Genomic DNA, 15205 nt, shown 5'->3' on the forward strand with positions numbered 1-15205 from the left:
TATGCAACACAAGTCAATCTTTATTCAAAACTGCAGTGTTAATACATAGCTCTTGTTACAATAAACGTGCTTTTAATAATTTTAAATCTAAGCTCATCTACTTATCAGATTGCATAAAAAATTAAAATAGTATGAATTTACAGACAATAGAACTAGATCAGGATGGATATCCATTCCTTTGTATTGACTGACATCTAAGTTCAATGCAGAGGTGAGGGATGCCTTTAACACTGGAAGACAATGCTGACGTAAATTTAAAAATATACCAAGAGAACAGTCTAAAAAACAGTATTTAGAAATGATTTAAAAAAATTTTTTTAAAGGAACCATTTCCTGGTCAGTCACAATCTATGTGGCTCCTTGGTGCCTCTCCTTCAAGTGGCTGTCAGAACAATCCTGCAGGGTGCACAAGAGTGCTGGCCTCAGATCGTTTGACTATTCACTCATCTACACAAGGATCTGGGGAGACTCCAACAGGGCTCAGGAGGCAGAGATGAGCTGCCTATCACCTCCAACGTACAAATCCTGGAGAATACCATCTCCCATAGTTCATTCGGGTTCCCTGGATAGAGATGTCCACATCTCCTCTGTCCTTGTCCCAAGTGAGTTGACTTTAGTCCTGGGAACTTTTATAAAGTGATGACATCCACAGGTTTTCTGTTCAAGTGAATAGAGTGGATAAAGAGATAAATTCTCTGAAACATCTAAGATCAACTTGTAACTTTCTACCTGAAAAGATCAGACCCTCCTCTGAAGCGTGTCATTTGCAGTCTGCTCAAGTCAGATGAACACACACACACATACTTGAAATGTGCCAGAGAGGAGAGCTAAACAGCCCGCCCTTTCCCTAAGCCAACCACACTCCTATTTATAGATTATCCCCATTCCATAGAAAGCACCAGAGAAGGACCAGAAGTTGTCTCCCACCTCAAGCCATGCATCCTTAAACCACCCTTGCAACCAATGGAGGGTGTCAGACAGGTGTCCTGTCCTATATGGGCAATGCTCAGGCTAGCAATGACTGAGGCGCCCAGCTGCCAGATGGAGAGAAGGTGGCCTAACTGGTCCGAGTAATACTGTTTCCAAAGGACAGGAGAAATTTGGGCTTCCTTTTTAAAGCAGGCTCCACTATTGATGTGGCCTGTGTTTACCATCCTTCCACAATCAATCACTGGCAGACACACTCACAGAAACCCACATAAAGGAAGAACATTGCCAGATATTTGCATATCCAAAGTGCCTTAAGAATAGATTTCCTCTCATTATTAAAGTCATGATGCTACCCTAGAGAGCCAGGCATTGTCTGCCCAGCTTGGCAAGGACAGGATGCTTAATAACCAGGTGCCCATCCCAAGCCTTAGGACCTTCCTCAATCTCCTGTAAACACTATGTTTGCTTTGTACACAAGAAAGTCACAGAATAGCAACTGGTAGGTCTAATAACCACACCAACAAGAAGGCTCTGAAAAGATTTATCATAAGAAACATAAAAGGTTCTGGAAGTACCTATGTGCCTGTTTTATCACAAATGGCCCTGGCCCTGATGTTATCCTCCCTTCTCAGAGGCAGCAAGTTAATGGGATTATGGCTAAACACTCAGTCATCCAGTCTAGAGCATTTCCATAAGCAGAGAAACGGACCTCCTAAACTTTAGGAAAGAGGTTGTAAAAACAAAACAAATTAAATATCCATGACGATGTCCATGTTTATAGGAATTAGGATCCTTTGCTTGCCTGTCTCAATTTCTAAAAGAACTATAATTCAGCTAAAAGGCTCTCAAATTAGGAAGCAAAATTTCTTTAAATGTTCCACTATTGTGCTTTGGATATCAAATTATGCAAGTTTATAACAGGACTTTTATTCCTTAATTAATTTTACTAGAAAGAATTTAAAACGCTGCTAAAATTACAACCTATAATACTTTTACTATTCATAAGTCCAGATTCATACATACTAGACAAGGTCTACCTTTCACCATCATATTTGATAGCTGATGCCCTGATAGTTTCAACTGAAAAGATATATTCTGTAACACAAAAGTATCTGATAAAGTCTCTCAGCTCAACTTGACAAAAGGGAAAAGGTTTAAAAAGAAAATTAGGGGGAAAGTGTCATGATACTGATATAAATGGGGGGAAATGAAACCCATTCTGCTTTCTCTTGAAAACACCATTTAATTTAGTGCTCATGAAAACACTCACCCTAAGTCTCAAGTACGCCTGAAGAAACATCCTATATAACTTCTAATAGATTCTTCTTGATTTCAAATGTCTCCATCCCTTTTTTTGTTTGGGGCATTTTAAAAGCATACACTAAAATCACATTTTCTCCTATCAACTAATTACACTAACTTGAGGAAACTGAGTTTTCTGTTACTTGTACCTGGAACCTATTGATATTACAAACCATCCACTATACAGAAGGAATTACAATACGAAGTTTAAGAAGTGTGCACAAACTGTACACACACACATGGGTTAAGTGCTTATGAAGCAATTTAAAGTTCTTTTTAGTAGACACACTATGTTAACAGGTATTAGGAATAAGAAATCTTTTCTTTACATGATCCATGCAAAAATATTCTTAAACTTTTTTATTATAAAATAAAATGTGAAAAAAGTTACAAAGAATACTTACTATAAAAAATAAGATTACCAAAGGCTCAGTGGTGAGGTGTCCCACTTACCAATCTGGATGAAAGCCTAACCAAAGTTAGAGCCCTGACCTAGTTGCCAGAGACATAAGAAGAGTAGACTCCCCTTCCCAACCAAAGCACACAGCACTTGAAACAATGATGGGGTAGAACAGGGACATACTCCTCCACCTGCCTGACAAACTGCTAAGAGGAGACAAAACCTCTCCTCACACTCCCTCTGACTCTATCTGAGAACAGACTAACTCCCATCAATATAAGTTGAACCCATGTTTTCTTTTTTTCAAAAAAAAAATTCCTCAATTTCTTATATACAATATTCATATTTTAACCACAAAATCCATTCCATAATAATCCTTGGCAGGTAAATGCATTTTGATGCTGCCTGACCCTTTGTTGTCTATACCTGCTTTGTGCTGAGTGCTCTCAGTTGCCAGAAGAGATGGCAAAAGAGGCTCACAGACAATAGACATCAGACCTCCCACACCTGTCTCCAGATGGTCTCAGAGGATTAAGTCTCCATCAAGTGGATAGGCCTAAACATAGTGGCAGCCTCACCCAATTTCAAATAAAGTTTTGTTCCCTTTTTAATAGTTCTTAAATATACAACTTTCTTCAGAACACACAGCTGAAATCTTACCCTTCTTTGTGGGGGAAAGAACAGCAATGCCTACATATATTTTCAGCTAACACAAATATTTCTCAGCAAAGAAAAAAAAGGGAAATGATTTTCTAAACTAAATCAGGAAGAGAACAATACCTCCTCCAAGTTTTTCTGTTTATTTCACATATCTTCCATCCTAGGAAAATAACTTAATTCTACATAGGGCTTTTCCAATAAAGATATAGAAAACTGCATCTCTATCTGTAAAGAGCTTTGTAATGGTAATTCACATAGCAATCCAGAGAAAACTGGTTTGCTGATGGACAAACTGCAAATTGCCCCTAAATGTACTGGCCATACAACTCTAGTCTCTCATGATAATCTTTTAAGAATGTCTACATCAAACTGACCCTGCAAACCTAAATGAAAAGATAGTGATGCCCATTAACCTGGCTACCCCAAGTAGCTGTGGCCCACCCTATACTCTCCCAGTGCAATCAGTATGAAATAAACTGATGGCTAAAAACTAAAATTTCATGTTTCAAACTGGCAACCTACATCAACCCCAAAGGATGAAGAATCACTTAAGAGATTTCAGATGCTCTATGAAGAAATTCACGTTAACACTTATATCTTTAAGACTCTGCATACATTACAACACTGCATTAGTGATACATACAAGTTATAAAATATTTTCCATTCCTTTGGATTTTGCATATGATGGTTTTGCATCAATCACTGCAGGTAGTTTGAGCAAGCTTTGTTTTTGTGTTTGTTTTTTTAAACATGCATTCAACTAGATATGATTTCAGAATACATTAATACTCCCTTTTCATCATTACAGTTTGCTAAAAAAAATTGCCAGGCAGCCCCAAAACATGACTTGCTTTAAGACCAACCCGTAGTTAGTTGGAAACTAATGGTGCTGAGATCTGCAAGGCCGGACCATAGTAGTATTTAGCTAAGTGTCGAGAGCATTAAGAAGAGAAAGTCCTGGTTGGAGGCACAAGGCCTGCAGCACCAGCTGTGGAATATCCAGGATGTGACTGCACAGCTCCATCCTCAAACCTGGGCAGGAGGGAGAAAGACACACAATCACAGAGCTCCTCTGGCACTGCTGCTATGAAAAGGAGGCATTTCAATTAGAGGAGGATGAAATCCAAAAAGGGCAGCAGAAAGAAAATGTTCCTGATACCCGTGGACCTCACAGAGGCTTCCAATTACACTGGAATACTACTTATTTTGCAGGAGGCGGGTACAAGAAACATAGTATAGCAAGTACTCAATGGTTTCCTTCTTTTTTCTACTTTGTAGAAACCCAATATGAGCAAAAATTTAAACACTTGGATGAACAGTCAGGTAGCATTTTTCTCATTAGTGCTTAAATTATGGTAGATTTGCCATTCTCCACTGGAAAAAAAATGCACTTTAGTCAAGAGCCAACCTAGGCTTCACCAGTCACTTACATTTGCAGGTGATCACCACTGAGGGGGCACGTAGCTGTAGGTGGGCGTTCCTGGACCCCGATACGTGGGCACAGTGACTGGGTGGGGGGCGACAGGAGTTGGGGAGTGGGCAGTAAGCAGGGTACCTGCAAGAAAGAGGAGTGTGTGGCAGGTAGCACTGCCCACAGTCAAGGCTGTCCTTACATCATCACTACACAACTTTATGCTTCCTCTGACAAGGAGGGACGTAAGGAAGAGGGAAAGGGCCTTGGACCTTGACTGCTGTCAGAACTCTGATTATATAAGAACTACTCAAAGATGTATAAACACAGAAAGCTCATAATGGTAATACATTTGTGGAAATCTTTATGCTTTCCCTTTATATAAACATACTCAATTATTTTTGTGGATTAGATGATAAAAGACAAAATAAAAATATTATTCAGCCTTAAAAAGGAAGAAATCTGTCACATGTTACAACTCATATGAACCTTGAGAACATTATGCTAGATGAAAAAAACCAGTCACAAAAAGACAAGTACTGTATGATTCCACTTATTTGAAGTCCCTAGAGTAGTCATTGATAGAGACAGGAAGTAGAATGCTGGTGTCAGGGGTTGGCGGGCAGGGGGAAAGAAAAGTTGTTTAATGGTAACAGCGCTTTAGTTTTGTAAGATAAAAAAAAGTTCTGGAGATGTTTCACAACAGTGTAAATATACTTAACACTACTGAACTGTACCCTTAAAAATTATTAATATGAAACAAATAAATGGAAGAGAGGGATTGAGGGAGATTCCAAACCATATAAACTTCAGAGTACATTAAGCTAAATGTATTTTTCCCTAACCTGAAGAAAAGGCAGCGATTATCTGAGTCCATTTGCAGATAAGCACTACCTCAAAAATAACAGCCTTCACTCTCTTCCCTCTCCTGTCTCACTGCCCACACTCATCCCAGACCTGTCTTCCCTTCCTTCTACCTGTCACAAACATATACATGACAGAAAGTATAATCTCTTTTGCCTTCAAAGATAAGTATGGGAAAACCAAATAAAATAGAAACTAAGAAGAAACACCTTTCTCTCTGGCATGATTTTCTTAATTGAAGTAAAGTTTAGAAAACATAGAGGGAACAATATATTTTTTTTTTAAATCCCAGTCCTGGGCAACCAAGTGCATCGTGTGTACCTGGCCCCTGCCACAGAGGTGCCAGGGCTCCAGGTAGATGTGTCCATCCTAGCCAGGGTTCGCATCTTTCAGTGGTTTATTTTCCTTGGGAAATAAAGTCAATGAATGTCAAAGGATTTCTACAAGTAGCTGTGATGTCTATTAACACAAGAGTAGCTTTCCTAGACAGACAATTTGGCCTGCAAAGGAACCCATACTAAAAGGTCCAATCCCCCAGAATATAAAGTTGCCCTTCTGCTTTACAGAGGAGATCTGGTCACAGAGGAGATGCTCACAGAGGAGATCTGGTCACTCCTAGTTCCTACTGTCAAACGGCTTAACTCAGCAACAAAGTAGCCCTCTGAAATTCAGAGAGTGCCATCCAGTCATACTCTACCAGGAGGGTACTTGTTCATGATTTAGTACTCTAACCCCCACTCCTGTCTTGTCTCAACTGAAAGGAGAAGGAGGAAAAAAGAAAAATATAATATGCTATTCCTTCCCAAAAGAATATGTCCTTCCACACAATTCTAGACATGAAATATCAAGGCCAGGGGTCAGGGTATTAGTGAGCTCTCCCTTCCCAGCTCTCATGCCACCATAGAACAGGAAACCCAGAGTCGACTCACCTGCCGACATGGCCATAGTGGTCCCAGCCACCATACCCATGGTGACCCCGTTGCCTCTTGGAGGAGGGATGGGAGCAGAGTACATTGTCGCCGGCATGCCGTTGGGCTGCACCACTGTGGTGTGGTGGATGACGTGAGGGGGTGCTGCATACAGGTGCTGTGTGTAGAATGTGCCTTGCTGTGGGGAGGAAGAGCGACAACTGTAACAGAACTCTACACCCAGTGGGTAAGACCCCAGGTGGGATCTACATATACAGTGCCCAAGAACAGTATCAAGAACCTCACAGTGCACCCAAGGCCTACCTGTGCATATGGGCTTTGCTGGGGGTAGGCACTTCGCACAGGGTATACAGCAGTCTGGTATGGGTTGGGGGAGGAGGAATATGGTGGCACCGCCCCGCTGGTGGGGGAACAGGACACTTTATAAGGTGTGCCAGGAGTGTAACCTAAAACAAAGAAGCCCAATGAACTTTTCACAAATCCACATTTGCCAGACAAAAGGAAGGAACCAAGTATACAGTGATAAGCGACTCAGTTTTCCAGCCCTGACCATGACACCATTGTGGCCCCATATGAGCTCCACTAAGATCTGACTTCGTTACTTAATGTATAAGAATGTGTGTGTAGGGTGGGAGTCACTTTGGAAGAAAGAATAAAAACAGAAGGAAAAAGTAATTCTGAAAGTACATTCATTCTGGCTGGCATGGCTCAGTGGTTGAGCATCTACCTCTGAACCAGGAGGTCACGGTTTGATTCCTGGTCAGGGCATATGCCCGGGTTGTGGGCTCAATCCCTGGAGTGGGGTGTGCAGGAGGCGACTGATCAATGATTCTCTATCATCATTGATGTTTCTATCTCTCTCTCCCTGTCCCTTCCTCTCTGAAATAAAATAATAAATTTTTTTAAGTACACTCATAGAAAAAGGGAAAAAACACCTATCCTGATGGAATATAAATTGGTACAGCCTTCTTGGGGCATACTATGGCATTAGTTCTATAATTTCACTTATAAAAATTTGTTTTAAAGAAATAAACATGGGCTGCCAGTCGAGGTGGCAATGTAGGTAAACTCAATACTGAAACCTCCCACAATAACAAGAATTACAACTAAACTACAGAACTATCACTCAGAACACCTGATATCTAGCTGAACAGACAGGTGTCCTATAACTAAGGACATAAAGAAGAAGCTACATCAGACTGATATGAGGGGTGAAGATGCTGAACAGGCTGGTCCCACACCCACATGCAGCAGTTACTAGGTGTACCGGTTAATAATGGTGGATTTTGTAATCAAAGAAAACATGATAATTTCAAGAGAAACATCAAAAGTGCTTTATTCAAAGTAATGTCCATTCTCTAGCTACACATTTCCCCCATCTTTCAGGTAATTTGTGGATACCGTCCCAATAGAACTTTTCTTGTTTTGAAGCAAACCATTCAGAGATCCAATTTTCCACTTCTTTGTACATTTTGAAGTGCTGCTCAGAAAGTGTGTGTGCCATCGATCAGAACAAATGGTAATCTGAAGGAGCAAGGTCTGGTGAATAGGGCGGGTGGGTTAATACTTCCCAGGCAAGATCTTTTAATGTGTCTTTAACTGGTTTTGAAGTGTGTGATGGTGCATTATCAGGAAGCAAAATTACTTTGCCCTGTCTTCTGGCCCATTCTGATCATTTCACGATCAAACCATGGTTCAAATTGATTATTTGTTGTCAGTAGCAATCAGTATTAATGGTTTCACCTGGTTTTACAAGCTCATAATACACCACACCTTCCTGATCCCACCAAACGCAGAACATTGTCTTCTTTCTGAAGTAATTTGGCCTTGCAGTCGATGTTGATGGTTGACCTGGATCAACCCATAATTTTGTGCATTTGGGATTCTCAAAATAAATCCACTTTTCATCACCAGTCACAATTCGATGCAAAAAAGACTTTCTTTCGTGCCGTTGAAGCAACATTTTACTGATGACTTTTTGGTTTTCCATTTGTCTTTCGTTCAGTTAATGTGGCACGCATTTTCCTTCCTTTAAAATCTTTCCCACTGCTTGTAAATGATCGGAATTTGTTTGCTGAGCAACGTTTAATCTTTCTGCAAGTTGTTTTTGAGTTTGCCATGCATCTTCATCCAATAATATTTGTAATTGTTGGTCTCCAAACTTTTTCGGTTGACCTGGACGTTCTTTGTCTTTCACATAGAAATCATCACTTTTAAGGCATTTAAACCAGCGTTCTCAAGTAGTATCTTGAGATGGAGCATGTTCACCATAAGCTTCCTGAAGTATACAATAACTTTTTCTTCAAAATAAAGTAAAGAATTAAAACTTCCCACAAATGTTCTTTTTTTGGGACGAAATTCAACATTTTTAAGCATAAAACTATCTATGATGCTAACACCTTCAGCAAATTTCACATGAAGTTTTGAAGCTTGCTGTCAATACAACAAAATAGCATACATATCAAATCCCATATATATCACCATATGTATAACTCCATCTATTGAAAAAAATCCGCATTATTAACTGGTACACCTAGTAAAAATCAGGAAGAATATCTCAACTGTGGAGCAAGGAGTCCTAGTAGTGGGAGAAGTCCCCATAATTTTTGACTGTGAAAACCTGCAAGGGTTGTAGCTAAGTGAGACAAAGGGCTCCTGAAGTCCCAGATGTTCCTCTTAAAGAGCCTGTGCAGGGACTTACTTGAACTCATGCACTGTGAGCTCCAGTGCTGGGGCAGAAGCTCAAAAAGTGCCAGGGACAAACAGGGAGGAACTCAATTGTCTGGCATTAAGGCAAGGGTTGGAGAGGCAGCTTTCCCCACAGACAGAAGTGCTGGCAGAAGCCATTGTTTCTTTGCTGAGCCCTCCCACACAGGCCGCAGGAGGCCATGATATCTGAATCTCCAACAACCTGGTGATTCCCTGCAACCCTGCCCCACCCAACTTGCTGGCCCACCCAAACCCTTCCCAGTGGCTTTTCCTTACAACTGCCTGTCTTAGCTCATGCAGCAGATTTTCCTAAAATCTCTCAAACAAGCACCATCTGGCCTCCGTGTACCCCATACCTCTTCTAAGTGGCCCCAGACCTGACACAAGTAGCAGCCTAACTTAGCTTGCAGCTTGGCCTATCTTGGGCACCTCCAAGGCCAGCACAAATAGCAACCATCTAAAGATTGCTTTGTAGCTCGTGCCAGGTGGCCCTGGGGAGAGCACAAGCAGCAGTTGACCTTAGACTGCAACTATTAGGAGGCCCAAGAGCCAGCACACCAGGTGGACAGCTTCAGACCACATCAAAGCACCACCAAACCACCTCCATGAGAGACACACTCAAGGGGTAGACTCAGAAGGTACCTAAGCCCCACTGAAGTGAGTTCTGCTCCATGGGGTCGGCCCTTGCACAGCAGATCCTCTAGTGGGCCCAGCCAGTCCTCACAGCTGATCAAAAGGGTGCACACAACCCACATAAGGAGCACAGTCTGGAGTGCCCAGCTCAGATTACTGTGGAGACTGAGCCACTGGGCCCTAAAGACACCGTCTACATAAAACCACTCTACCAAGACTAGAAGACATACAGCAGCAGTTCTCAACCTGTGGGTCGCGACCCCTTTGGCGGTCGAACAACCCTTTCACAGGGGTCGCCTAAGACCATCCTGTATATCAGATATTTACATTATGATTCATAACAGTAGCAACATTACAGTTATGAAGTAGCAACGAAAATAATTTTATGGTTGGGTCACAACATGAGGAACTGTATTTAAAGGGTCAGAAGGTTGAGAACCACTGACATTCAGGCTCTACCTAATACACAGAAACAAACACAGGGAAGCAGCCAAAATAACAACACAAATGAAACAGGTCCCAAATGAAAGAACAGAACAAAACTTCAGAAAAAGAGCTAAACAAAATTAAACCGAGCAATCTACCAAAAGCAAAGCTCAAAACACTGGTTATAAGGATACTCACTGAACATAAGGAAAATGTAGAAAAACTCAGTGAGAACTTCAATAAAGAGATAGAAAACATAAGAATGGAGATAGAAAACATAAAAAAGATCCAGTTAGAAATGAAGAATACACTAACTTAAAGGAAGAATACATTATAGGGAATCACAGTAGAGAATCAAATCAATGACTTGAAAGGTAAGAAAGAAGAAAACACCCCTCAGGACAACAAAATGAAAAAAATGAAGATAGTGTAAGGAGCTTCTGGAACAATTTCAAGCTTACCAACATTCATATCATGAGGGCTCCAGAAGAAGAAGAAAGAGAGCAAGAAATTGAAAACCTGTTTGAAAAAAAAAAATGACATGCCCTAACTGGTTTCTCAGTGGTTAGAGCATCAGCCCATGGACTGAAGGGTCCCAGGTTCAATTCTGGTCAAGGACACGTACCTCGGTTTGCAGGCTCGATCCCTGGCTCCAGTTGGGGCATGTGTGGGAAGCAAGCAATCAATGTGTCTCTCTTACAGTGATGTTTCTCTCTGAGTGAAATAAGTCAGACAGAGAAAGACAAATACCAGGTGATTTTTGCCTCTCCCCCTCCCTTCTACTCTCTCTAAAAATAAATGGGAAAAAATATCCTTGGGTGAGGATTAACAAAAAAACAAACAAACAAAAAATAATGACACAAAACTTCTCTAACCTGGTAAAGGAAATAGACATAAAAGTCCAGGAAGCACAGAGTACCAAACAAGATGAACCCAAAGAGGCAAACACCAAGACACATCATAATTAAAATGCCAAAGGTTAAAGACAAAGAGAGAATATTAAAAGTAGCAAGAGAAAAGCAGTTAGTTATCGACAAGGGAGCTTCTATAAGACTGTCAGCTGATTTCTCAATAGAAACTTTGCAGGCCAGAAAGGCTTGGCACAAAATATTCAAAGTGATGAAAAGCAAGGACCCACAAACAAAATTACTCTACCCAGCAAAGCTCCATTTAGAATCAAAGGGTAGATAAAGAGCTTCCCAAAAAAGAAAAAGCTAAAGAATGCATCACCACTTAATGAGCATTACAAAAAATGTTAAAAGTCTTCTTTAAGAAAATAAAATTTTTTAAAAAGATAGAAAATATGAATAAAATGCCAATAAATACATATCTATCAACAATTATTTTAAATGCAAATGGATTAAAGTCTCCAATCAAAAGACATATGGCAGCTGAATGAATAACAAAATAAGACCCTTAACATATGCTATCTACAAGAGACTTGTTTCAGATAGAAAGACACAGGCTAAAAGTAAAGGTATGCAAAAGATATTTCATGAAAATAGAAACAAACAAAAAAGCTGGGGTAGCAATACTTATACGAGACAAAACAGACAAAGGCTATACCAAGAGACAAAGAAGGACCCAGCAATTCTACTTCTGGATATTTATCCGAAGAAACCCAAAACATTAATTCAAAAAGGCATATATATCTGTATGTTCACTGCATCATTTACAATGGCCAAGCTATGGAAGCAACCTAAGTGTCCATCAATATTATTATTATTATTTTTAAAATATATTTTATTGATTTTTTACAGAGAGGAAGGGAGAGAGATAGAGAGTTAGAAACATCGATGAGAGAAAAACATCGATCAGCTGCCTCCTGCACATCTCCTACTGGGGATGTGCCCGCAACCCAGGTACATGCCCTTGACTGGAATCGAACCCGGGACCTTTCAGTCCACAGGCCGACGCTCTATCCACTGAGCCAAACCAGTTTCGGCAGTTTTTAAAAAAAAATTATGCATGGTAGTGACATTAGCATCATGGTGGCATGAGATGCTCCCTTATCTCTCCCCTTCTATCAGTAACAAGTAAAGTATCCATGACTCAACAAAGTCTCCTCACCCAACACACCAGGACAATGGAAAGATCCAGCATCTGTACAGCTGAAAATGGTGGACTGAAACACATAAAGGGGTAGGAACTGGGGGAACCGCAGAGGTGCCACCTCCAACCCTGTTCCCACCACGACAACTCTGGCTACCCCAGAGTCAACATACATGACTTCAGCCTCCCGGCCACAGTGCCACAGGCAACCCCAGCTCTGTGGGAAACTGCCTATTGTCTTCACTGGCAGAGAAGTGTAGACAAGGAACCTGGAAGGCTGGTGATCCTTGAAGCCCTTGCAAAGGTCAGGGCTGTGCACCCATTGTTAGTCCAGACAATGGTAGCTGAAGCAACTTCCCCATTTATTATTATGTAAATCCTTGCTGATGGGCTAGTCTGCCTGTTACTGGAAATTGCCTGCCTAAGGGCTATGGGTGTATACCAAACCAATAAAAGGTTGGCTCGGCCTGAGCACCAGGGGAAGTCCTTCTCCTTGAGTTGGACTTGCCGCTTGGTCCCCCAATATTCCCAAATTATCTCTTGTCTCTTCTCTTTCATTTGTGTGCAGCCCCTCTTCCAGATCCTGAACCCTGAACCACACGGGACGTGGAGGGAAACATTTACCACACAGCTCTCTCCATCCTCCAAACCTCGTCGCACTGCCACAGCAGTACCCACAACCAGATGACATCAGATGTGGTGGAGGCAACTGCTATCCTGGTGACTCTGATATGTGACCCCAGCGACACTAGCAGCAGCAAGACACTAGTTATCCCAGAGTAACAAACAGCAATGACAAGGCACCAACGACACCTTTGGTGGAGAGAGTAAAGCACTAGTGCTCAAATATAGCCAGAGGCATGTCAGGTAGGAGAAACCAAAAATATGTGCTATGGCACCATGTACTGGAAAACTAAAAAGGCCTCTAATTACCAACCTGTTGGACTATTAGGATCAAAATAAACAACAAAGCTGTACTAAAATAAGAAAGGTATTGGCTACTTCAAATGCACCCAGAGGAATAACTCATCAAACACCATAAAAAAAAAATCATGGTTACACGGTAGCAGATAAAGAAAATAATAATTCTCCCAAAACCACACTTAAAGTCATAGAAGATTGTGATCTAACTGAGAGAGAATTCAAAATAGGCAACGTGAAGAAACTACAAGAAAACTCAGAAATTCAGATCAATGGGTTCAATAATAAAATTAATAAGCAGAATAAGTAAATTAACAAAGACCTAAACAGAAATTCTGCAGCTGAAGAACTCAATAAATGAGATGATGAATGCTTTGGAAATATAGCAGATCATATGGAATAGAGAATTGTGGGAGCTCCAGATAGATCATATAGAAGAGAGAATTGTGAGCTGGCAGATAGAAATCTATAAATAATTCAAGCAGATGAGTAGAGAGAACTATGATTTTTTTCAAAAATGAAGAACTCTATGAGAACTATCCAACTCCATTAGAAAGGGCAACAAAATGAAAATGGGTATTCCAGAAGGGTAAGAGAGGGAGAAAGAAGCAGAGAGCTTATTTAGAGAAATAATAGATGAGAACTTTCCACAACTGAGGTAGGAATTCAGTATACAAAGTCCATGAAACTAAGAGAACACCTAAATATCTCAATGCAAACAAAACAAAACAAAACCTTCTCCAAGACACATCAAAACTGTCAAAAGTCAATGATAAAGAATTTTAAAGGCAGCCAGAGAATAAAAGATGGTAACCTACAAATGTACCACCATTAGGCTATCAGCTGATGAAACCCTATGGGCCAGGAGAGTGAAATGACATTTAAAATACTAAAAGATACAAAATGTTAGTCAAGAATATTCTATCAAACAAAGTTATCCTTTAGATATGAAAAAGAAGTGAAGTCTTTCCCAGATAAACGAAAGCTGAGGGAGTTCATAAACATTGGATTTGCCATTCAAGAAATGCTTAAAGGAAGGAGCTCTTCTACCTGAAACAAAAAGCACAAGTACCCAAAACTCTGAGTAAGGTGATAAGAAAACAGAATCAGAAGTTTGTGATTCAATATCAGAAAAGGCTGTTAGACAATTACAGTATAAAGGTTAAGGGGGAAAAAAAAGCATTCTAAATAACTACAGCTACTTCAACCTGGTAACAAACTCAATATCAAAAAGCAACAATCTGTGCCAGCTCAGTGGTTGAGTGTCGAACCATGAACTAAGAGGCCACTGGTTTGATTCCTAGTCAGGGCACATGCCCAGGTTGTGGGCTCATTCTCTAGTAGGGGCCGTGTAGGAGGCAGCCGATTGATGATGTATCTCTCTCAGCTATGTTTCTATTTATCTATCCCTTTCTCTTCCTATCTCTCTAAAAAAATCAATAAAAGCATATTTTAAAATTAAATAAATGAACACCTATACGACAACAAATTGGATAATCTAGAAAAAAATGAATAAATTCTTAGAATCACACAATCTTCCAAAATTGAATCATGAAGAAATAGAGAATCTAAATAAACCAATCACCAGTATGGTGATTGAAACAGTAATCAAAAACCAAGAGTCCAGGACCAGATATGGGCTCACTGGTGAATTCTACCAAACATTCAAAAAACATTAAATACCCATCCTCCTCAAACACTTCCAAAAAATTAAAGAGGAGGGAATGCTTCCAAACTCATGTTACAAGGCCAATATTATCTTGATATCAAAAACAGATAAGAACACTAACAAATAATATTATTCAGATAAAAAATAGATACAAAAATCCACAACAAAATATTAGCTAACTGAATAAAACAATACATTAAAAGAATCATATGCATGGTCATGTGAGATTTATTCCAGGGATGCAAAAATGGTTCAATTTCTGCAAATCATTGTGATATACATTAACAGAATAAAGGATA

At 40.2% G+C, this 15205-nt stretch overlaps 1 protein-coding gene across 4 annotated transcripts in view; it reads right to left on the minus strand.

Annotated features, from left to right (window-relative positions):
• Positions 1–15205, minus strand: part of FAM168B (family with sequence similarity 168 member B) — an 84513-nt gene continuing 69308 nt past the window's right edge. For 2 of the 4 annotated variants that reach the window (XM_070409220.1, XM_070409218.1), the window contains exons 4-7: positions 6800–6942; positions 6497–6674; positions 4723–4847; positions 1–657 (exon numbers count right to left, since the gene is read on the minus strand). In XM_070409220.1, the coding sequence (XP_070265321.1) occupies positions 4735–4847; positions 6497–6674; positions 6800–6942 (434 nt within the window). In that variant the 3' untranslated portion in view covers positions 1–657; positions 4723–4734. Of the gene's footprint in view, positions 658–4155; positions 4325–4722; positions 4848–6496; positions 6675–6799; positions 6943–10725; positions 10784–15205 lie in introns of all 4 variants that reach the window. The other 2 variants (XR_011470791.1, XM_070409219.1) reach the window with 2 other exon arrangements.

Source organism: Myotis yumanensis, unplaced genomic scaffold (genome assembly GCF_028538775.1).
Source record: "Myotis yumanensis isolate MYYU_CA2020_CCGP unplaced genomic scaffold, mMyoYum1.0.hap1 SCAF_3, whole genome shotgun sequence".
Lineage (NCBI taxonomy): Eukaryota > Metazoa > Chordata > Mammalia > Chiroptera > Vespertilionidae > Myotis > Myotis yumanensis.